General features: G+C 38.6%; 2 protein-coding genes and 1 pseudogene across 11 annotated transcripts in view; all 3 read left to right on the top strand.

Moving 5' to 3' along the window:
* The window catches only part of LOC144645263 (uncharacterized), a 159,928-nt gene that overhangs the window by 88,094 nt on the left and 48,995 nt on the right, over positions 1–22,839 (top strand). For 2 of the 10 annotated variants that reach the window (XM_078504756.1, XM_078504755.1), the window contains exons 7-13: positions 3,400–3,492; positions 3,724–3,838; positions 4,115–4,276; positions 8,165–8,242; positions 8,695–8,762; positions 9,015–9,140; positions 17,700–22,158. In XM_078504756.1, coding sequence (XP_078360882.1) covers positions 3,400–3,492; positions 3,724–3,838; positions 4,115–4,276; positions 8,165–8,242; positions 8,695–8,762; positions 9,015–9,140; positions 17,700–22,148 — 5,091 coding nt within the window. In that variant the 3' untranslated portion in view covers positions 22,149–22,158. The remainder of the gene's footprint in view (positions 1–3,399; positions 3,493–3,723; positions 3,839–4,114; positions 4,277–8,164; positions 8,243–8,694; positions 8,763–9,014; positions 9,141–17,699; positions 22,159–22,839) is intronic. The other 8 variants (XM_078504754.1, XM_078504753.1, XM_078504758.1 and 5 more) reach the window with 6 other exon arrangements.
* The window catches only part of LOC144645502 (uncharacterized), a 137,664-nt gene that overhangs the window by 112,461 nt on the left and 2,364 nt on the right, over positions 1–22,839 (top strand). The gene's annotated exons all lie outside the window — the stretch shown is intronic.
* LOC144645893 (uncharacterized) lies at positions 4,875–7,809 on the top strand (annotated as a pseudogene).

Raw genomic sequence — 22,839 nt, 5'->3', positions numbered from 1 at the left:
CTGGCACTTTCAATTAATTTCTACCGAATGCAAATACATTCATACCATTCTTTGACGGAGCACATTGCGTAAGCTAAGCGTAAGCTCAAAACTTTCGTGGCGGATTCGGTTATCGCTTCTAAGTCTTCTAAGAGTGACAAAGAATCATAGTTAATAATATTTAACGTCAGGTTTTTTTTTCAAGATTTTGAATAAAATAAATCTTAATTTCCTAAATACAGTAAATATTTGGTCATTGAAAGTCAGCAATAATAAGAAATAACGGTTTATTCATACAAAAGCGGTTAAGGGGGATAAAAAAGGTTAGCCCTTTTTTAAGTTCATCGTATACGAAACTGATAATACCACGAACACTTTACAGTGACTTAGAGTATGAAATTAATCAGAATAAGGTAATTTATTTGTTCATTCAGCTACAAGATATGAAGTATTCAATTTCTTTTAGCTTTGGCGCGTGCTGCTTCTCTGCTTAGTCGAATCATAAAAAGGTTGAAGAAATTATTTTCAATGAACAGTCATGGTCTTGGATTTTTCAAATGAATGAATGATGAATTTTGAGTATAATATCCTTGTTGTAACTTATACATAAAAATTTCAAAGCAAATAAATTTTTTCATTTGACTAGGGCCCCACTACTGTCTTTAGTGTTGTCAGTTACGAAAAACCTTTTTCCCAATAAAAGTAATGCAGCCGATAAGCAACTTATAAGGGATGGTAACGAGAAGATAGCTTTAGCCACCACCGTACCATGGTGGTGTAGTGACAATTTTGCGCGTCAACTTACCACGGCTACTAAATCGTGCAAATCTAAATAAACAGTTTAAATCGCGTAAAAACCTTAAGCTTTTTGATACTATACATGATACAGTTATGTTGGGGCGCTAAGGATTCGATTTAAGTCGATATTATGAAGTGGTATAAACAGGCATATTTGTGTCCTTCTAATACTTTTTTTCCCATGGTAAATTACTGTGTTTTTATCATGTTTCATAAGTGCGAGGGGCATTGCACAAGGATCCCAGTGGAGCTCTGTGTCAAGAGGCATTTTGCTACCATCTGTCCAAAACGGAGTGGGTGAATCTGGCGAGGTAATCATGGCCCGATAACAACCTCTCTATTAAATTTATTATGGCATTTAAAACTGCGCGCGCTCACAATGCGATTTTCAAATAAAAGTACACGCGCGTACAGGCAGCTGACGCGAGCCCACAAAATAAAACGACAACATATGCAAGGGCTGTACAGCGCCTGGCTCTTATCTTTTCGCTGGTAAGTTTTTACTTTTGCTGTGTAAGGAATTTATTTTTAGAAAAATAGGTTTTTAAAACTGCATGTAACTTAGTTGTGAAGATTTTTTAGGTCTATTTAACTTGCCGTTTGTGTAATCTTATCGTTAGGATTTCAAAGCGCAAATAACGAACTTTAAGTTGATCAAGTTACGGACACTGGACTTTTCCTAATTGGAAATATTTTTTATAAGATTAGCTTTACTTCGGTTAAGATTGATAACTGTCGGCTCAGGCACGTAGGGCCAGCTGTGGTACCGCGGTTTGAAACGTGGTTAGAGAGATTCACCCTGGGTTGGTTTTTAATTTCGTTGAACAGTTCGTTACAGAACAGAACGGATACCAAGATTAATGTAACGTCTCCCCGCGCGCGCTTTCACCCTACGCTCGTCGTCATAATCATGCATGAACTCTCTAACTGGTCTGTCACTGTGCCCCTGACGAGAATGACAGGCTTCCTGAGTGCAGACATGCGTGTTTTTTTCTTTATCAATCTATACCGATAACTATTCTCTTAGTGAGCTCACTAAGCTATTATCACTATTATCTGTACTTTTTATAGGCTTTTGTTAAATAATCTTCGAATTATTTAAGTCATATTTGTTAACATCCACGTAATTTTATCCGCTTTTGCCGCGAAAGTAATATATTTTTGACCTGAAAGTGAGACTTAGCAGAATCTTGACGATCTGAACACGACTCAACGAGAGTACTTGCGTCAACGAAAAACCACTGTTGCGGTGCGTACAAAAACATTGTTTCGGAAGAATCGTCAAGAAGGATATACCAAGAATCGCTCTGAGAACAAATGGACATAACACAGCCACTGTTTTAACAAGTATATTATAAAACTATTTAAGCTAATATATAAAACCGCTTTTTATCAAGCCATTATCGCACAAAAATAAAAAATCATCTAAAATCAAATGCCATTCCCCACCAAAAAACAAAAAAGCACGTTGTTGCTATTTGACGCAAATCAAACGGAAAAACTTCTGGGAAGAAACAACCAATCAATTGTGGCATGTTAACTGAGGCATTTTTACAGTTCTGCTAAAAATTTCAGATAAAAACTTTGATATTCACGACCGTCGTTGTTTTTGGAAACAGCAAAGAATTTCCATCAAAATTCGTAAAGCCTTATACGGATCCAAATACTTAAAACTAAGTAAAATAACCGAGAAAGGTTTGTAGTGTACAAATCCGGTTAAATGAATCGACCACGAGCTGCTTTTTCTCGTTACTCAAACGTTGAACACCGACGTCAATCTAAGCATTTTCCTGTGTACTTGTACTAGATATCTTCGTTTTGAAAATTTCGGTAGGGCCCCAGTAACCGCTTAATTCAGCCTTGCATTCGACTGACCTGCAAAATACATCGTCATTTTTACTCGTGAATGCATAATGAACGAGTATAGTGGGGGAAGTTGAGCCATCCGTCCTTCCTTCCATCGTTGTTAACATTATGCAAATTAGGTATGCTCACGAGCGCTTTCTAAATTTCGTTTCCCTCGGCTGTGGATAAAAATACAGCTTTACAAAGGTATCATTTCAAAGAAATAAGTGTAGAAAATACTTCACCCTGTACGTGAGAAACAATCGTTTCCCAAACGATGAAATATTGCCTTTTAGTATATAATAATCGCGAACATTCGGAAACGACCAGTGACTTTATGTATGTGTTATTAAAAGACTGGGAAGGTTAAATCACGGCACGATTTATTAAAGGATAATCAGTAAAAGAGTAACGAAACTCTATACAAGACAGATGTGTATAAAATATCTGTGAAAAAAAAAATAAGAAGAAAAAAAGAATTTTAACCAAAGGGTATGAGAGTAATTCTTATACCTAAGCGACTTGTTATATGTTCACCCTCTCTAAATAAAGTTGATTAATATTATTAATCACTATAATGAATATTTTCCATCGATACTATACTGTTCAAAGGAACGATTCAAATATATCTAACGCATTCACGAGTAGGTCATACAGCTGTAGACCTCTTTGATTTCGCTTATTATGACGTCATCTTCGCGAGCAAGAGCTAATAAAAACGTATCATTTATGTCGTCTATCTTAGACTATTTTGTTATATAACTTAACTCTAAGAAGATAGACAAAAATAACAAAACCTTATTAGGATTAAGGGCTAGGTCCGTCAATGAGCTAAAGAAGCTGCCAGAAACTCAAAGTTTGCAATACACGGTAAGTTGAAGTCTTGATAATTTCGAATAATTAGTTTATTCAAGGTTTCTTTGGCATGTCGTTGTCAGTGAAATAGAAGGTTATATGGGGTAATATCTACGCTTATTAGTATTTAAGGTCCAGGAGTTCTGAACTCGTGTTCACTTTAACTGAGGTTCAGGTCTCGACAGCATAAAATTAATAAAAGGTCTCGACAGCATAAAAATCATTTGGAACCTTTAATCCTAATAGGGCGAAGACACGAAAGACGTCACTGAAACAGCTCAAGAGAATGCTGTGAGTGAAAGCGAGGACGCAGCATCTGTTGGAAAGGCATTGGACTACGATGACAACGGCAGCTTAAGAGGTAAAAGAGAAAAGTACAGGAAATCCAATTGTGATAAAATGTATAAATCGAAACAAAATAAATAAGAAGCCACAGACAACTTGAACTGCAACAAATTTCATAAGCTGCATGTTCTCGTTTCGCATCTTATGCGATTACTCTACCGCGTGGGGTTTTTGTGCTTTAAACTTTCGAAGGACGAAACTTACAAATTGCGGATGAGAAGGGGACTATTTTTATTTAAAAAGAATTGCAGTAGTCACATGTTCCAACGTTCATTTAACATTTTTTGTTTAGGAAAAGCAGAGGTCTACAAGAATAAAGGAAATTATGAATACAGCAAAAAGAATTTAAGCAATGCCATTCACTTCTACACGGAAGGAATTAAAGTGAACTGCAAGGATGACGAACTGAATGCCAAACATTACAGCAACAGGGCCATAGCACACTTGCATTTGGGTAAGAGTAGTTAAGAGTTTTCTGTGATTGTCAGTCGATCCTTGCACCTTATTGATATCTTTCGTTATATTAGCAATAATCTGCAATGTGCATGTTTTATTTTTATTAGGCCAAAATTCTTTCAACCACTTAGATGCTAAGATCACTTAAGATTTTTTAATTTTCCCAGCACCAAACATATTTTCACATTATCAAAACATTGAAAAGAAGAACGGTTAAGGGTTAAATAAACGAAAGGAGCTGTCTTGTTATTTTTTGGCTCTATTTTCCGCCAGTGGAGTCAGGGGAGGCGGAACTGGGTTTTTGAAATACCATTCGTACAGCTGCCCACAGAATCGGTCGTTACAGCACAGTCAGTTTCATTTTACATATTCTTTTCGTACAATCTTGAAAAGGTCTTGAATTTTAGCAGTCGTCTTGAAAAGTCCTTGAATTTGGTTAAGTCCTTGAAAAGTACTTGATTTCTTCATTAGGTCTTGAAAAGTCCTTGAAATTTAGGACTTCTTGGACGCCCTATTACTTTTCTGATAAATTAAATGATTTTGGTGAGAAAAATTTGTTCATGAACGACTTCCAAAATGCAAAATAACTTGCGAAAATGTCGGTATACAACGCGATTCCCTACATGAAGCATGATTTAGATCTTTGCCTCAATTTCATGCACCAGGGCTTGCACCAGGCCTCTGATGTGGGGTTGTCCACCATGCGGTTTTGTTGGAAGGGGCAACATGGCCGATAGTGAGTAAACATGTAGCGTTGTTTTGAATTCCTTCGTTTGCAATTCAAATTAGCTATAGGCAAATGTGTATTCAATCGTAAATGGTTAAGTGATGAAAAGTTCAGCTGGGTTAAAGAATTTAAAGGCGACAAGCACAAGGCTTTGTGTTGTGTTTGCAACAAAGTGATCGACATCGAACGCATGGGAGAAAGCGCTCTCAAGTCTCACATGAAAGGAGAGAAACATAAAAGGAACACTGGTGCAACTTCAAGCTCAACCCAGGTGATGTCTGCATTTTTTCAAAAGCCAGTTAGGTCAGAATCTAATTCTTGTCACGCAGAAGGAAGTAACGGTGAATTTTCCGTTCCCCCGCCTCCGCCGGCAGCAGATGGTCAGTCAACAGTTCAGCTTACTGAGGAACGTCAACAACAACGTGGCACGTTGGCGAACTTTTTGACATTTGAGAATGACGTGCTTTCTGCTGAAATTCTGTGGACACTGCAAACGATATCAGCTCACTATTCCTACAAGTCAAACGAGACAGTAGGGAAACTTTTTCAAGTTACGTTTCCGGATAGTGCGATCGCGTCGAGGTTTACATGCGGGGAAAAGAAAACGGCCTATCTTTGTGCGTTTGGCTTGGCAAAGCACTTTAAAGAATTATTGATCGATGAAGTCAAAGGTGCTTTCACGATTTTATTCGACAAAAGATTAAACCACAAGAGCCAACAGAAACAAATGGATATCCATGTTAGGTTCTGGGTTGGAAAACAAGTTAATACACGTTACCTTGGATCGCAATTCATGGGTAAGCATCATTTTAGCATCCTATAGAACAATATTAATTTAAGAATGTAGTTTTGTAGTGCTGAACAATTTTTACGGTTTCTAGTGTGGTTTTACCACGGAGATATGGAAATGATTTAAAGTATTTTACAGTAACACTTTATATGTCTGTTCAAAAATATGACTGTCAAGGTATAGCTTTTCAAGAAAGGTGTTCTCATTAGTTTGAAAAACTTTTTAATCACTGTGGCTGGCATTTGTTCTGCTCCTTTATGTGTCATTTAGGCTGGCATTGAAATTGACCTATGTTTATATATAACTTTATGTCCGTAGGTCATGCTACAGCAGAAGATATGGTACAACACTTTAACACTGGCGTGATTAAGAGTGGCCTAAACATTAAGAACATGGCTCAAATCAGCATGGACGGGCCAAATGTCAATTGGAAATTCTTTGACAAGATGAAAGTGAATTTGTCAGAAGAATATCAGACAATTTTAATCAACATTGGTACTTGCGGCATGCACACATTGCATAACAGCTTTAAGGCAGGTGTTGAGGCATCTGGATGGAGTGTTTCTTCCCTCTTGTCATGCTTGTATTATCATTTCAAGGACTCTCCTGCTCGAAGGGAGGACTATGTAAAGGTAACCGGAAGTTCAGAGCTGCCACTTAAATTTGTCAGCCATAGATGGCTAGAGAATGTTGTTGTCTCAGAAATGGCCCTTAACATCTGGGACAATATTGAGGTGTACGTTAAAGCAGTGAAAGAGAAAAGAATTCCAAATCCTGGAAACAAGTCATTTCAAGTGATAAGAGAAGCAGTGGATGACAAACTTGTCCTTGCCAAACTACATTATTTTAAATGCATTGCTAGTCAGCTACAGCCATTTCTAGCCAATTATCAAACTGATAAGCCAATGGTTTGTTTCTTGGCAACTGACCTTAGTACTGTTCTAAGAAACCTTATAAGAAGATTCATCAAAGATGATGTGCTTTCTGAAGCAACCAAAGTGGAGAAGCTAATGTTAGTGGATGTAGAAGAGAAGAGTAACTACAAGGGCTACAAGAAAGTTGATGTTGGGTTCTGCACAGAAAGTGCACTGAAGGATGCTCGTGTAAAAGCCCAGAAAGAGGGGTCCTCTCTAAGTGACAAACAACTTATGGCTTTCAGGTGTGAATATAGAAGCTTTCTCATTGCAATTGTGAGAAAAATGATCTTGAAGTGCCCACTATCCTACTCTCTTGTCCGAAACATGGTGGCTCTAGATCCCAGGGAGATGACTGCAAACCCAAACAACTGCAGAGAGAAATTCAAAAGGATTCTAACTGTGCTGGTCAATTCGAACAAAGTAAGAGCTGAGAACTGTGACAATGTCTTGCAACAATATTCCAACTTTTTGGACAGGGTTCCAGTTATTGGGTCTGGAATATTTTCATCTTTTAACCCAAACGTTCATAGGGTTGATGAATTTTTTCCACCCACATGACCGGTGAGAACCATGTTGCATTATTTGACATAGTGAAAATTTTGCTGGTGCTTTCACATGGTCAGGCATCCGTAGAGCGGGGATTTTCTGTCAACAAAGAAATTGAAGTAGAGAACTTGCGTGAACACTCTCTAGTAGCTCAGCGTATTATTTGTGATCATCTAAGGGCAGTTGGTGGAGTTCTCAATGTACCAATTACAAAGAAACTACTTGCTGCAGCAGCTTCATCTCGACAGAAATATGATAAGCATCTGCAGGACCGAAGAGACAAAATGAAGACAGATGAAGAAAAGAGGAAGAGAAAACATGTCCTGGATGAGATTGAGGAGCTCAAAGAGAAGAAGAAAAGGATGAAACTGGACATAGACTCACTTGTGCAGTCAGCAGATGATTTGGGTGTCCAGGCTGAGGAAACTGGAAAGCTCACTCTTATCACCAAGTCCAATGCCCTTAGAGAAGCAGCCAAAGAGAAGACTCTTCAACTGCAAGATGTTGAGGGCAAACTGAACAAAAAGTTAGAAACGCTAAAAACATGCTGAAACATTCTGCTGTGATAAGTCATTACAAACAATATCAAGTATTGCTGTGTCTGTATTTCAGACTTTGATTCTGTACTTTAGCCGTCAAATAGCCAGTCACTGTTGTCATTTTAAAAATGTTAAATGCCATCACGATGATCTCGTCAACCAAGCCTGAACTATTTAAAAGTTGTAGATGACTTAGTTGAGTGTTTGAGAAATGAAAAAGAGCACAGAGAAATCGGAGACTTTTGATTTTGTGAATAAAACTCAGTCCTTGAAAACAATTTTTTGTCCTTGAAAAGTCCTTGAAAAGTCCTTGAATTTTGTTTGTCTGAAGTTGTACGAACCATGTTTCTACATTGTATTATCTTAGGGAATTATGAAAATTCACTAAGAGATGCAAGAGCTGCCACGGACTTACAACCAACTTTCCTTAAGGCAATTGAGAGAGGTAAGCTGTTTTTCTTTATCCCTATGATCACGTGAACAACGCGCATGTGCAGAGTTGTTTTGGAGACAAGATAGAGTTGCTATCTTATACTTTGTTTGTTCAGAAATTGTTTACTGTCGAAAAAAGCTAAGAAGCAAGGGATGAGCACGATTTGTGTCACAAATTCTAAGAAAACATCATTGATTTTATATACAATCCGCTTTTTTTCACTTTTTTAAGCCAGTAATGGTATGCTTGTGGACAAGTATTAGTGAGCCTTTTGATCATCGCCTGTGTATAGATAGCTGCCTGCTCAGGCTATTTGATAACAAAAGTGAATTACTGGTGTATTTAACCTGTTAAACCGTACAGTAAAAATACAACAACAAAGAAAAATGAACATCATGCAACATAAACATGTGTATATAAGTTTTTACTAAGAAAGGGAACACTTATTGTATTTGTTATTATAGGAGCGAGTGCCTGTATGAAGCTGAATCGTTTTGGAGAAGCCATCACATTGTGTGACAAGGGCTTAGCAGTATCCTTTACGCAAATTTATTTTTGTCTTGGGTGCATGAGTTGTTCTAAGCCTCCTTCGCAGCCGTATGTTTGTCTTTGTCATGCAACGGTTGCGAAGGAGACTAGGCCTGTAGACTGTTTCGCAAAACAAAAAAAAGAATTTTCTTTGCTAAGAATACCAGTGTGGTTTGATCTTTGTTGTGGAAGATCTATAGATCTTTATGTAAACTTTCGAAAATTATATCAGGTTACATTTCTCAACTGGAAAAAGATTGACAAGAGCAGCAAGAGGTTATTGGAGTTCAGGATCAGGTCTGTTAAAGAACAAAACAAGAAGCAGAAAGCAGACGGCGACAGCACAGAAAAGAATTTAGAAATTCACACTGTGAAAGACAAGGTAAGGGTGGTGGAAAGGTCGTGTTTTGGCGCTTTTAGTTTTCCCATACGTTTCTAACTATAAGGGTAAGTTAAAAACAATTGCGTCTACATTCCACCATTGTCCACGATAATGAGTACAGACAATCGCTCCCACGAAAACCATGTCATGTTCCTTGCTTGGTTTCATAAGCATTTCAACTGGGAACTGGGCAACAGCTGGGATCTGTCAATCACTTGAGCCCTTTCAACCATGAAATTAAAAGGGTAACTTCTTTGCTTTGCAGCCTCTGTTGCAATGACGTCGTCTCCATCTCCCTTTACCATTACCTTTACCACATTAATAAAATCAATTGATAGCAGGTGACACCAATTAATTGTTCAGTATTGGAAATTGATGACCGGTGATGAAGGAAAGTTTTGTGACTTTTGTCACGATTGACTTTTAGTTAGTAAGTAAGTAAACTCTTTAGAGTGATTTTATTTAACCCGTGAAACAATATCTACTAGCAGAAGTACATAAGTGCGTAATAGTAAAAAATAAACTAAACAAAACAGTGGAAATAGTGTCTAATAGTATCTAAAAGTGTCATACCGTAGTGATTCGATTTAGCGCCCGCGGCGCTTATTTACTTTTAGCACCTCAACGAGGGGGGCTTATTCGAGACAGGGCGCTTATTTAATTTTTTGAGAAACAACCAAATGTTCAAAATATAAATATTAAAATACCTAACAATTACAGAACTGTCACAGTAAAAAGTTATTGAAAGTTCAGTTACTTTTAAAAGGATCGTTCATTTTAGCAGTAAATATATACATGTACGGTACGGTGAATGTTCATATGAATTCAGTAGGGGCAGTTATCCACAATAGGGGCGCTTATCAGAATAGAGGCGCTTATTAGAATAGGGGCGCTTATTGGAATAGGGGCGCTTATTGACAAAAACACATTCGAGGGGGGCCGCTTACTCGGAAGGGGGCACTTATTTGAAGGAGGGCGCTAAATCAAATCATTACGGTAACTATTTCACGGTTATAGTGAAATCACTCCATTTAAGAGGGTTGCACTAAATAGTGAACAACACTAATAAACTTGTGGCCCTCTATGTAAAACCAAAATATTAAAAACTACAAAGTTTAAAACTTTATACAGTACTATTTACAATATTCTAGATAAAAAAAATATTTGAAATTAATTATTATCGGTTTTCATCGACTGTCGACCATTGTTTAATTGTGTTGCTTCACCTCTGGTACTTCCAGCTTGCTCACACCGTATTACTTCGATACGGCTATCTTTTTGCCTAGCTGCATAACTTCAGTTGTTTCACAGTTAAATGTCTGTGACGGTTATTGCGAGGTTGTTTGTTATGCGGAATGTCATATTATTTTTCTTTTATTTCTCTCTCTCCCTAGTGCTTGGTTCCTAACAATTACATTCTCACTTTCCATGTTTCTTCCTATCTTCGCATTCCAGTCCTCTTTAACAATCACCATATCATGTTTTCGCACACCATGCATCTTTTTCTGCAATTGATCTGAAACCGTTTTTGCCTTCCTCATCAGCATCGTTAGTCGGTGCGTAAACCTAGATTACCGATTAGCCAATTTAGAAACTGGTCATTGAAAGAGGCACTGTTATCCGAAAAAGGAATCCTGCTAGTATAATCAGTGAAAACCTAAGTACCTTGAAGGTTACTATTGTTAGCGGCTACTAATTTTAAAGATTGTAGCAAGTTGTGAGAAAGCCACATTAAGTACTCGCCGAGGTCGCCTCCGTCGTGGAGGGCAAGACTAGTTTCCCTGACAAGGACGAAATTTTTGACATTTCAAAATAACTTTGTTCTTTCTGGCGATGACAGTTTTCGTCACTTTTAAGAAATTTTTACTGAACATTTATTTCCATCTTGGCTATATGTTCATTTAAAACTGGTTTACACGATATCGGTACATTGTTACAACTTTCGGAATACCGCTATTAAATAGCGGCTACGTCTTCTTGCTCAGGAAAAAAAATAGAAGCCGCTAACAATAGCAACATTAAGGTAGCCGGGAGACTGGGTATGACAGCGTAGAAAGCAGACGTGAGAGCTGAAGGTCCGCCAAATTTACTATAAAATTTAACTGTGTATTACCTCCTAAAATCTCGAGGCTTCGTAACAACAAACGGCAACCATTAGTAACGATGGCAGGAGGAAAAAAAAGTCCAAAAGAAAAGTCTGACAGACGAGAGAAGCGACCGCGTCCAGGTAGCTCTACGAGTGATGAACAACAACATGGCGAGGGCGAGGGCGAGCTACTCCTCGAGCTCTTAGACAGAATAAGATCTTTGGAAGTTAAAGTAAAAGAGCTCCAGATTGAACTAGACCAAGCGCGTAGCGAAGTATCAGCACTCAGCAAAAAAGTGGAGGAATTACAATCCTCAATGGAGTTCCAGCAGAAAGAACAAGATGAAGCTAAAGAACGACTAGAGCAATGCGAAGAAGATCAAATTCGCAACGAAGAAGAGTTAAACAGACAGAACATCTACAGCAGACGCTGGAACTTAATCGTTCATGGGATAGAAGAAAGCAAAGAAGAGGACTGCACCGAACTAATCAGAAAAACCATGGCTTCCAAGCTAAATATCGAACCCGAACGATCACGGACAACAATGTTCTGCGGTGTCCATCGCCTGGGAAAGAAGCGAAGTAGCAAACCGAGGCCAATTATTGCACGATTCACCTGCCGCTCAGACCGTGATTTCGTATGGCGAAGAAGAAATGTCTTAAAAGAGAACGACGATAGAGTCCGCCTGTCAGAAGACCTACCAAAGGCTGTACGAGATATAAGAAAGAAAGTTCTCGGCCCGACACTAAAGAGAGCTCTCGAAGAAGACAGCAATAATAAAGCGACACTCATCGGGGACAGATTAATAGTAAATAGCAAAAGATATGCCCCAGACAAAATTCCCCAGCGATGGAGAGCACAATTGCAAGGTAAAGACAGTATAAATACAGGTTAAAAAGCTAGGAATGTACTTTGAAAATATATAGTCCAAGGTAAACAATGGCGTTATAAAAGTTTATGACCTAGCCTTCAGCTCTGTTTCGAGCTTTGATATAGTCTGTTTTGTTAAAAATTTTTTAATTCAGAATCCGCTGCCAAATGATCTAGTCAGTAAATTGCTCTCTCAAAAATTTTCAATGACAAGAGAGCGCATTAGCATGACCGGGTCACATTGGACCCTTTATCTGTTAATACTTAGTAAGTTTTTTTTTGTTTTTCTAATATGTATTTTTTATAGTCTTAATTTATTTTCCTTTCGCTACAGCGCTCTATTTCTAACACGAAGCATTCCAAATTACAGTGCAAAATATAGTGTGAAAATGAAAATTAGCACTTATCATGGATGAGTCAAACACAATTCAAATCAAAGCTGTTACCCTAAATATGAGAGGTCTTAACAGGTCAATTAAAAGAAGGTCGATTTTTAGATGGTTACATAACCAAAAAGCACATTTTTATCTTTTACAAGAAACGTATAGCAACGAAAAATCAAAATCCATGTGGGAAACAGAGTGGGGTGGAAAGATCTGCAGTCACGGAACAAAACACAGCAAAGGCGTAATGATCTTATTGAACCCAAAATATGATATCGAAGTGTTAAAATTTGAAAAAGACAACCACGGAAGATTAATTATTCTTGATACAAAAATGAACGGCACAAATTTGGCCGTAATCAACATCTACGCTCTAAATGATATATCGCAACAGATAGAGTTCTTTGAAAAGATCACAAACAAGCTCTCAAATTACGCGGAAGAAAACATTATAATAGGCGGCGATTTTAATTGCCCTCTAACTGATTCAGATAAGATGGGAGGGAAACCTGCAGAAAATAAAAAACGTGTTATTGACAAAATTGCCAATCTGCGCGCTTTGTATTCGCTGCAGGACGTGTGGCGTGAAAAAAATGCTGATAAGAAACAATTTACTTGGAGAGACAAAGCATATAAAGTTCATTGCAGATTGGATTATTTTCTAGTTTCTCAAAACCTCACCAACCTTACTAAAGACTGCGACATTATTCATGCACCAAGTTCTGACCATTGTGCCGTCAAGCTACTTATCCAATCAAACTCTCTTAATAAAAAGGCTGGGCCAAGTTTTTGGAAATTTAATTCATCGTTACTAGAGGACGAAGAATACATCAACAAATTTAAAGAGAATATCAAAATCTACAGAGACAAATACCAACATTTAGAAGATAAAGGCCTCAAGTGGGATCTCATGAAAATGGAAGTGCGAGGTTTTACAATTGCATACACCAAAAGGAAGATAAAGAACAAGAGGAATGAGGAAAAAAAGCTACAAGCACAATTAAACGAGCTATTATCTCAGTCTGCACAGTGTAAAAATAATCCACACCTGCGAACAAATATACAAATCCTACAGACGCGCTTAAAACGAATAACAGAACAAAAAGTAAAGAGGTGCAATCATACGTAGCAAAGCAAGATGGGTCGAATATGGGGAGAAAAACACTAGATATTTTCTTAACCTAGAAAAGAGAAAAGGCGAGAAGAAAAATATCATTAAGTTGAAATTAAACGATGGAACGGAAACCGAAGACCAGGAAAAAATACTAAGGGAGGAAGAGAAATTCTACAGATCCTTTTATACGTCAAGTATTATTAATACAGAAACATCAGAAAGCAACGATTTCTTCAAAAACGAGCTAATTAAACCACTAAGCGACGAGAATGCGGAAAGCTGCGAAGGCAAGATAACCAAAGAAGAGTGCAAAAAAGCTTTAAATGAAATGAAAAATGGAAAATCACCTGGTTCTGACGGTTTTACGTCGGAATTCTATAATCGTTTCTGGAATGAAATTGGAGATGACGTAGTGCAAAGCATTAACAGCGCCTTCGACAAAGGAGAACTATCAATCTGCCAGAAAAGGGGCATCATCACACTTCTACCAAAAAAAAGACAAACCTACTGATGTACTTAACAACTTACGTCCAGTAACCTTATTAAACGTAGACTACAAAGTAGCAACGAAAGTTATAGCAAATAGACTAGCGAAAGTACTCCCAGATATCATAAGTCCAAATCAAACTGGGTATGTGAAGAACAGATATATCGGCGAAAATGTTAGGCTCATTTCCGACGTTATCGACTACACTAAATTAAAAGAAACGCAAGGCGTCGCCCTGTTCCTCGACTTTAAGAAGGCCTTTGATTCAATCAAATGGGATTACATGTACAAAGTATTGGACGTTTTTAACTTTAAGGAAGACTTCAAAAGATGGGTTAAAGTCTTTTACACAGATATTTCAATCTGCGTTACAAACAATGGTTTCGCATCCCCTTTTTTTAACCTCGAACGCGGGGTGAGGCAAGGATGCCCGTTGTCAGGCCTTTTGTTTGTGCTAGGAATTGAATTGTTTAATCTCGCAATCCAAACAAATAGCAACATCAATGGAATAAAGGTTGGAAATAATGAAATCAAAAACACCTTATATGCAGATGACACTACCCTCCTCCTTAGGGACCTTGACTCTGTGCAAGAGTTTCTGGTGACGTTAGAAAAATTCAAAAGGTGCTCAGGTTTAGAACTGAACAAATCAAAAACAAAAGCCATGTGGTTAGGCTCTTGGACATCGAGGAAAGACACACCGTTTGGGTTTAGGTGGCCTGAAAATTCAGTATATGCCCTGGGTATTCACTTCTCCAACGACAGCACCACAAGTGATAGACTAAACTTCGAAAAGAAACTAGAAGAACTGAAGAAAATTCTTAACTCTTGGAGAAGAAGAAAACTAACCTTGCTTGGGAAAATTAACATTGTCAAAACATTGGGATTGTCTAAGTTAATCTACAACGCTTCGGTTTTAGCGTTGCCTGAAAACTTCTCTAAAAAGGTAGATAAGGTAACATTCGACTTTATATGGGATAACAAACCACATAAGATAAAAAAGAACACTTTAATCGGAGACAAAAGCAATGGCGGTTTAAAAATGACAGAGTTCGACTCTATGAATAAAGCCCTGAAAGCTTCGTGGGTGAGAAGATTTAGTACCAACGTTGACGCGCCGTGGAAAATCATCCCAAATTACTCGACAGAACACTTAGGTGGTTTCAAGTTTCTACTATCTTGCAATTACAAAACCAATGAACTTACACTAAATAACACCCCTTCTTTTTATACAGAAATTCTCAATTGTTGCATGGGAAATGATAAAAAAATTCAAATTCGAAACAGATCAAGACAAAATGGATCCGTACGATGTCACAATTTGGAATAACTCCGACATAAAAATTGCAACAAAGCCGGTTTTTTACAAGTCGTGGTACGAGGCAGGTGTTCAAAACGTTAAACACCTCTTGGCTGATACCAGAGAAAAATTTCTATCGTATCACCAATTAATCAATCAATTTAACCTAAGGACAAATTTCACTAAATATTACGGACTTCTTAGCGCAATCAAAAGTAAATGGAAAATTCCGCCAATCCAAAATCAGGGACAATCACGACACCAAAGCTGGTATGACAGTGACGAAAATCTTTCCAACGCTGCTCTGCATAATATAATTATTGAAAATAAATTCCAACCACCTACTAATGAAAACCGAATCATCAGCTATGGATTGGATGACTCTGATATGCAAACAATATACAACTGGCCCTTTTTCTACAACTAAGAATACAAAGTTAATAATGTTCCAATTTAAGATTAATCACAATATTCTATATACGAAAGACAAACTTAAAAAGGCAAATCTTGCATCTGATGATTTATGCCATTTATGTAAAAAAGGAAGACATACAACCGAGCACATGCTTGTAAAATGTTCTCACGCAACCTTATTCTGGAACGAATTTCTTGATTGGTGGTCAAAAACCACCAACGAAAATATTCACTTACGCCGCTCTTTTATATGGACCTGTTAACTCATTTAAACACCATCAATCGCTTAGCTTGGCTTTGTTAGTGGCAAAGTATTTTATCTACAAATGCAACTTGGTTGAAGATTCCTTAAATTTTTCACTATTTAAACTACAGTTTCGAGAAATCATAATGACGGAAAGATACATTGCAATTAAGAAAAAAACTATCAAGCCGTTTAATGACAAATGGCATTGCTTTATCGTGAAAAACTTTATCCCAGCAATCTTTGCCACTACCAACGTCTCCGAAATCTAGTATAATATAGTAATAATTATAGTCGTAATTCTTTTTAAATTTATGCCACTTACCTATGTAGTTTTTTAATAGCGCCTAGCATTTATTTGTTTTTCCGTTTATTTCGTTTATTTCGATGTTATATTGTTTACATTTTGAATGCATTTGAATGTACTTATTTTTGCTTTTTGCTTTCGTGTATATAGTTTTTCTTTTTCTTTTTTTTATTTATCACTTGTATTGTATGTTATGTTTGTTTATTCAATAAAGCATTAAAAAAAAACATTAAGGTAGCCTGTACAAATTAAAACAAAAGTGCAAAAGTAAAGTGGTAAAGCTTTTACATTTAAAAAACATACAAAGCCCGTTTAAATGCTTACTTACTTAATCCTCTTCGTTCCTAAGTGGAACGTAGGTCCTTAAATAGTGTTCGCCACCTATTTTAAATGCTACTTCACTAAAATTCTAGATTCCTTTCGAACTTTTAACGGTAAATTGTTGAACATCAAAACATTAAAAACAAACGCTTTGGAGGCCAAATTCCGACTTTATCTGCGGCAACTAGTAATAGATGACTGATTGTTCCTTGTGTTAAGAGCATGATTAGTGCTTACAAATGTCAGAAATTTAACCATCCGTTCGGGTTTAGCCCGAATGACCGCATCCGTAAACGTCTTCCTGTTGGCTGTGGTCCGTAATCACCATACGACTGACCTCCCACGTGATTAGTTGTCGTCTGGAGAATAGCAGCTAGGTTATTAAGCCACTCTCTATGAAGCAGCCTCCAAGAATGTCTACCTTTTCCGTTTTAAACATATATAAATAGGATGGGTCGACGATCCTCAAACTGGAGGGCCAGGGGCTCTCCTCGATCGGGCCAGGCCTTTTACCTATCCGTCATGATTCAACCAAGCAGGGCAAAAACCCCGGCTGCCGTAGCTCGTAAGATCATCAAAATACACAAGTTTAGTTTATGCGAAAAGGTAACAAACCCGAGATGAAGACGTTTTGTTGTTAGCTGGTAAATTCAATCTCTCACAATCAAAGTTCAAAGTCCACTGCATAATCAGGCACATGGGCCACGCTTTTGGAACGGTAACTTCCGATCGCCAGAGATTCACAGAAATTTATATCCTGCGATGTACGTTAACACTGACAAAAGACCCATGTATACAAATACTGCCATTCACACTTCATTTGAACTTCCTTTAAAGAACAATCACCTTACGTGTTGTATTCAACGAAACAGACGAATTGTTTTCGAAGCTGTCTTACAGCAAATAAAATAAATGTGATTTGCAACATTTGTTTATCTACCAGGTTAATGCATTGCGACAAGAAATGAGTTATCAGGAAAAGCAGGAGCAGAACTTCAATATTGAAAGCTTGTCATTATTTCCTTATTTCAGGTCCGTGATTTGAAATGTCCCAATGCCAAAAGATTGGGTGACAAAGCGGAAGAAGCACTTTTGTATGGCAATCTTGGAGATTCTTTTCTAAGTCTCAGTGATTTCAGAAAAGCCAAACACTACTACGAATTGTGTCTTAAAATCGCCAAAGAAGCAGGAGATAAGGCTATCGAAGGAAGTGCTTATGGCAGTCTTGGAAATGCTTTTCGCAATCTCGGTGATTTCAGAAAAGCCATAGACTACTACGAATTGTGTCTTAAAATCGCCAGAGAAGCAGGAGATAAGGCTATCGAAGGAAGTGCTTATGGCAGTCTTGGAAATGCTTTTCGCAATCTCGGTGATTTCAGAAAAGCCATAGACTACAACGAATTGCGTATTAAAATCGCCAAAGAAGTAGGAGACAGGGCCGGCGAAGGAAGTGGTTATGGCAATCTTGGAAATGCTTTTCGAAGTCTCGGTGATTTCAGAAAAGCCATAGACTACCACGAATTGCATCTTAAAATCGCCAAAGAAGTAGGAGACAAGGCCGGCGAAGGAAGTGCTTATGGCAATCTTGGAACTGCTTGTTGTAATCTCGGTGATTTCAGAAAAGCCATAGACTACTACGAATTAAGTCTTAAAATCGCCAAAGAAGTAGGAGACAAGGCCGGCGAAGGAGGTGGTTATGGCAATCTTGGAAATGCTTTTTGTAATCTCGGTGATTTCAGAAAAGCCATAGACTACTACGAATTGCATCTGAATATCGCCAAAGAAGTAGAAGACAAGGCCGGCGAAGGAAGTGCTTATGGCAATCTTGGAAATGCTTTTCTAAGTCTCGGTGATTTCAGAAAAGCCAAAGACTACTACGAATTGCATCTTAAAATCGCCAAAGAAGTAGGAGACAAGGCCGGCGAAGGAGGTGCTTATGGCAATCTTGGAAATGCTTTTTGTAATCTCGGTGATTTCAGAAAAGCCATAGACTACTACGAATTGCATCTTAATATCGCCAAAGAAGTAGGAGACAAGGCCGGCGAAGGAAGTGCTTATGGCAATCTTGGAAATGCTTTTCTAAGTCTCGGTGATTTCAGAAAAGCCAAAGACTACTACGAATTGCATCTTAAAATCGCCAAAGAAGTAGGAGACAAGGCCGGCGAAGGAGGTGGTTATGGCAATCTTGGAAATGCTTTTCGTAATCTCGGTGATTTCAGAAAAGCCATAGACTACTACGAATTAAGTCTTAAAATCGCCAAAGAAGTAGGAGACAAGGCCGGCGAAGGACGTGCTTATGGCAATCTTGGAAATGCTTTTCTAAGTCTCGGTGATTTCAGAAAAGCCAAAGACTACTACGAATTGCATCTTAAAATCGCCAAAGAAGTAGGAGACAAGGCCGGCGAAGGAGGTGCTTATGGCAATCTTGGAAATGCTTTTTGTAATCTCGGTGATTTCAGAAAAGCCATAGACTACTACGAATTGCATCTTAATATCGCCAAAGAAGTAGGAGACAAGGCCGGCGAAGGAAGTGCTTATGGCAATCTTGGAAATGCTTTTCTAAGTCTCGGTGATTTCAGAAAAGCCAAAGACTACTACGAATTGCATCTTAAAATCGCCAAAGAAGTAGGAGACAAGGCCGGCGAAGGAGGTGGTTATGGCAATCTTGGAAATGCTTTTCGTAATCTCGGTGATTTCAGAAAAGCCATAGACTACTACGAATTAAGTCTTAAAATCGCCAAAGAAGTAGGAGACAAGGCCGGCGAAGGAGGTGGTTATGGCAATCTTGGAAATGCTTGTTGTAATCTCGGTGATTTCAGAAAAGCCATAGACTACTACGAATTGCGTATTAAAATCGGCAAAGAAGTAGGAGACAAGGCCGGCGAAGGAAGTGGTTATGGCAATCTTGGAAATGCTTTTTGTAATCTCGGTGATTTCAGAAAAGCCATAGACTACTACGAATTGCATCTTAATATCGCCAAAGAAGTAGGAGACAAGGCCGGCGAAGGACGTGCTTATGGCAATCTTGGAAATGCTTTTTGTAATCTCGGTGATTTCAGAAAAGCCATAGACTACTACGAATTGCATCTTAATATCGCCAAAGAAGTAGGAGACAAGGCCGGCGAAGGAAGTGCTTATGGCAATCTTGGAAATGCTTTTCTAAGTCTCGGTGATTTCAGAAAAGCCAAAGACTACTACGAATTGCATCTTAAAATCGCCAAAGAAGTAGGAGACAAGGCCGGCGAAGGAGGTGGTTATGGCAATCTTGGAAATGCTTTTCGTAATCTCGGTGATTTCAGAAAAGCCATAGACTACTACGAATTAAGTCTAAAAATCGCCAAAGAAGTAGGAGACAAGGCCGGCGAAGGAAGTGCTTATGGCAATCTTGGAAATGCTTGTTGTAATCTCGGTGATTTCAGAAAAGCCATAGACTACTACGAATTGCGTATTAAAATCGGCAAAGAAGTAGGAGACAAGGCCGGCGAAGGAAGTGGTTATGGCAATCTTGGAAATGCTTTTTGTAATCTCGGTGATTTCAGAAAAGCCATAGACTACTACGAATTGCATCTTAATATCGCCAAAGAAGTAGGAGACAAGGCCGGCGAAGGAGCTGCTTATGGCAATCTTGGAAATGCTTTTTGTAATCTCGGTGATTTCAGAAAAGCCATAGACTACTACGAATTGCGTATTAAAATCGCCAAAGAAGTAGGAGACAAGGCCGGTGAAGGACGTGCTTATGGCAATCTTGGAAATGCTGTTCGTAATCTCGGTGATTTCAGAAAAGCCATAGACTACTACGAATTGCATCTTAAAATCGCCAAAGAAGTAGGAGACAGGGCCGGCGAAGGATGTGCTTATGGCAATCTTGGAAATGCTGTTCGTAATCTCGGTGATTTCAGAAAAGCCATAGACTACTACGAATTGCATCTTAAAATCGCCAAAGAAGTAGGAGACAAGGCCGGGGAAGCCAAATTCTATCATAATCTAGGTCTCATCTTCGAATCACAAGGTTTCTTATCCAAAGCCTTAGAATATTACGAACGTAGCGTAAGATTATTCAACCATGTGAGAAGCCTTCTTCAAAGTAAAGATGAGTGGAAAATTGGCTATAGAAATGAGGGTGAAGTGGCATACGCTGGTTTATGGAGAGTACTGTTAAAGCAAGACAAGATGGTTGAAGCTTTGTTTGCTGCTGAGAAAGGACGAGCCCAAGCTCTTAGTGATCTTATGATATCCCAATTCGGGATTAGAGAAAGCCAGTCCGCGTCACAGGAAGAAGACGAGCAATATTTTAAACTGAATCGCTCTATTTCATCAAGTATAGTATTTCAGGCATTTGACGAATTGAGTACTAAGATCCATCTCTGGGTTCTTTCAAAAGAAGGACCTGTTCATGTAAGAGAAAAGGAAATTGGCAAGGCCCAATCTGTATTAAATGATGCCATCGCCTTTTTTCAATCTTTGAAACAAAATGTCTTAAGACAAATTCGGCTTTGCTGTGAGGTGAGATGCGAAAATCGTTCTTTGGATGCGTTAAGAGAAAATCGTCACAAAGTGGATGACAGTGCCGACGGAGAAAACTCTCAACCCTTCGTCCTACAAGAGAATTCCTTGAGAACGTTGTTTAACATCTTAATTCAGCCTATTGCCGACCTGGTTCAAGGTGATGAGCTAATCATTGTCCCACATGGACCACTGTGGCTTGTTCCGTATGCTGCATTGGTGGATGCGGATTCCAAATATCTGTGTGAATTGTTTAGAATCCGGTTGATTCCTTCACTGACCAGCTTGAAGCTGATTGCTGACTGCCCAGACGACTACCACAGTAGGAGTGGTGCATTGCTCGTGGGAGATCCATGGGTGGAAGAAGTTACCAACAGCAAGGGTGAAAAATTCCTGGATCCTCTTCCATTCGCAAGAAAGGAAGTAGAAAAGATCGGAAAGATTCTCAACGTGACGCCTATGATCGGAATGAAAGCAACGAAACGCGAAGTGTTAAAAGGACTCAGTTCAGTTGCTTTAGTTCACATTGCAGCACATGGTCGCATGGAAACTGGTGAAATTGCTCTAACTCCGGACCCAACGCAAGCATCTCGAATCCCTACGAAGGAAGAAGATTACATTTTGAACATGTCAGATGTTCTGAGTGTTAAATGCCGAGCAAGACTGGTTGTCCTTAGTTGCTGTCACAGTGGTCGAGGAGAGATCAAAGCTGAAGGTGTGGTCGGTATTGCACGTGCTTTTATGGGTGCTGGTGCTCGTTCTGTTCTGGTGTCACTATGGGCGATCGATGATGAGGCCACGATGGAGTTTATGAAAAGTTTCTACCATCAGCTTGTGGAAGGAAGAAGTGCAAGCGAGTCTCTGAACAAGGCCATGAAAGATTTCAGAGAATCGGACAAGTACAGTGATGTGAAATACTGGGCGCCTTTTGTACTTATCGGTGATGACGTCACTCTAGACTTTCATCAGAAGAAATAAGTAAGTAAAAGTAGTTCATTTCACGACCAAGAGAAACCCAGATACCGTTAAGTTCCAAAAGTAACGACCCATTTTACTTTCTGATTTTGCAGGTTTTTCTTTCTCTACTCGCGTTGCCGAAATGTGTACCAAATGTTAGTCGGTTCTTTGTAATAAAATAACATTTTCTTGAAAGAAACGTTTGGACGGAATCGGTCTTTGTTATAAAATTCTTCAGGGTCATCTACAACAATCATCGGATAAGTTTAATTTACACTTTAACGTTTGATGTCACAAGTGTGTCGTTCCTATCGGACGGTCCCTCCTTTTGCGATTTGCTAACAGCCGTGCATGACATTTATCGTTACTTACGAGGGGTCGATAGTTTCGAAACTTAAAGGTATATTTTCCAAATCACTCCAGCTGATATTTATTTCCAGCCTCAGCCATATTATTCTCTTAAAGATAGGTGAAGGTAGCCAAAGTCCCTTTTTAAGCGATGACGGGTAGCTGATGACGTCATCGCTTTATGCAGGGAGCCGACCGGCAGGATCTTTTTGTCTTTTTGTCTTTTTGTCGTTTTCGCGCGATCGAACAGAAATCAAGTTTAACTTAACAAGAAATCGCCGCGTAGAACTGAAAAGCAAAATAGTCCCGTGCAGTCAGAATGGAACACCACAATGTATAAACGAAAGAGACTAACTTTTATATG

The sequence above is a fragment of the Oculina patagonica genome, chromosome 3 (genome assembly GCF_052425735.1).
Source record: "Oculina patagonica isolate OP01 chromosome 3, crgOcupat, whole genome shotgun sequence".
NCBI lineage: Eukaryota > Metazoa > Cnidaria > Anthozoa > Scleractinia > Oculinidae > Oculina > Oculina patagonica.
The sequence above is the reverse complement of the archived record's forward strand: the minus strand, read 5'-3'. Positions and strand labels throughout refer to the sequence as shown.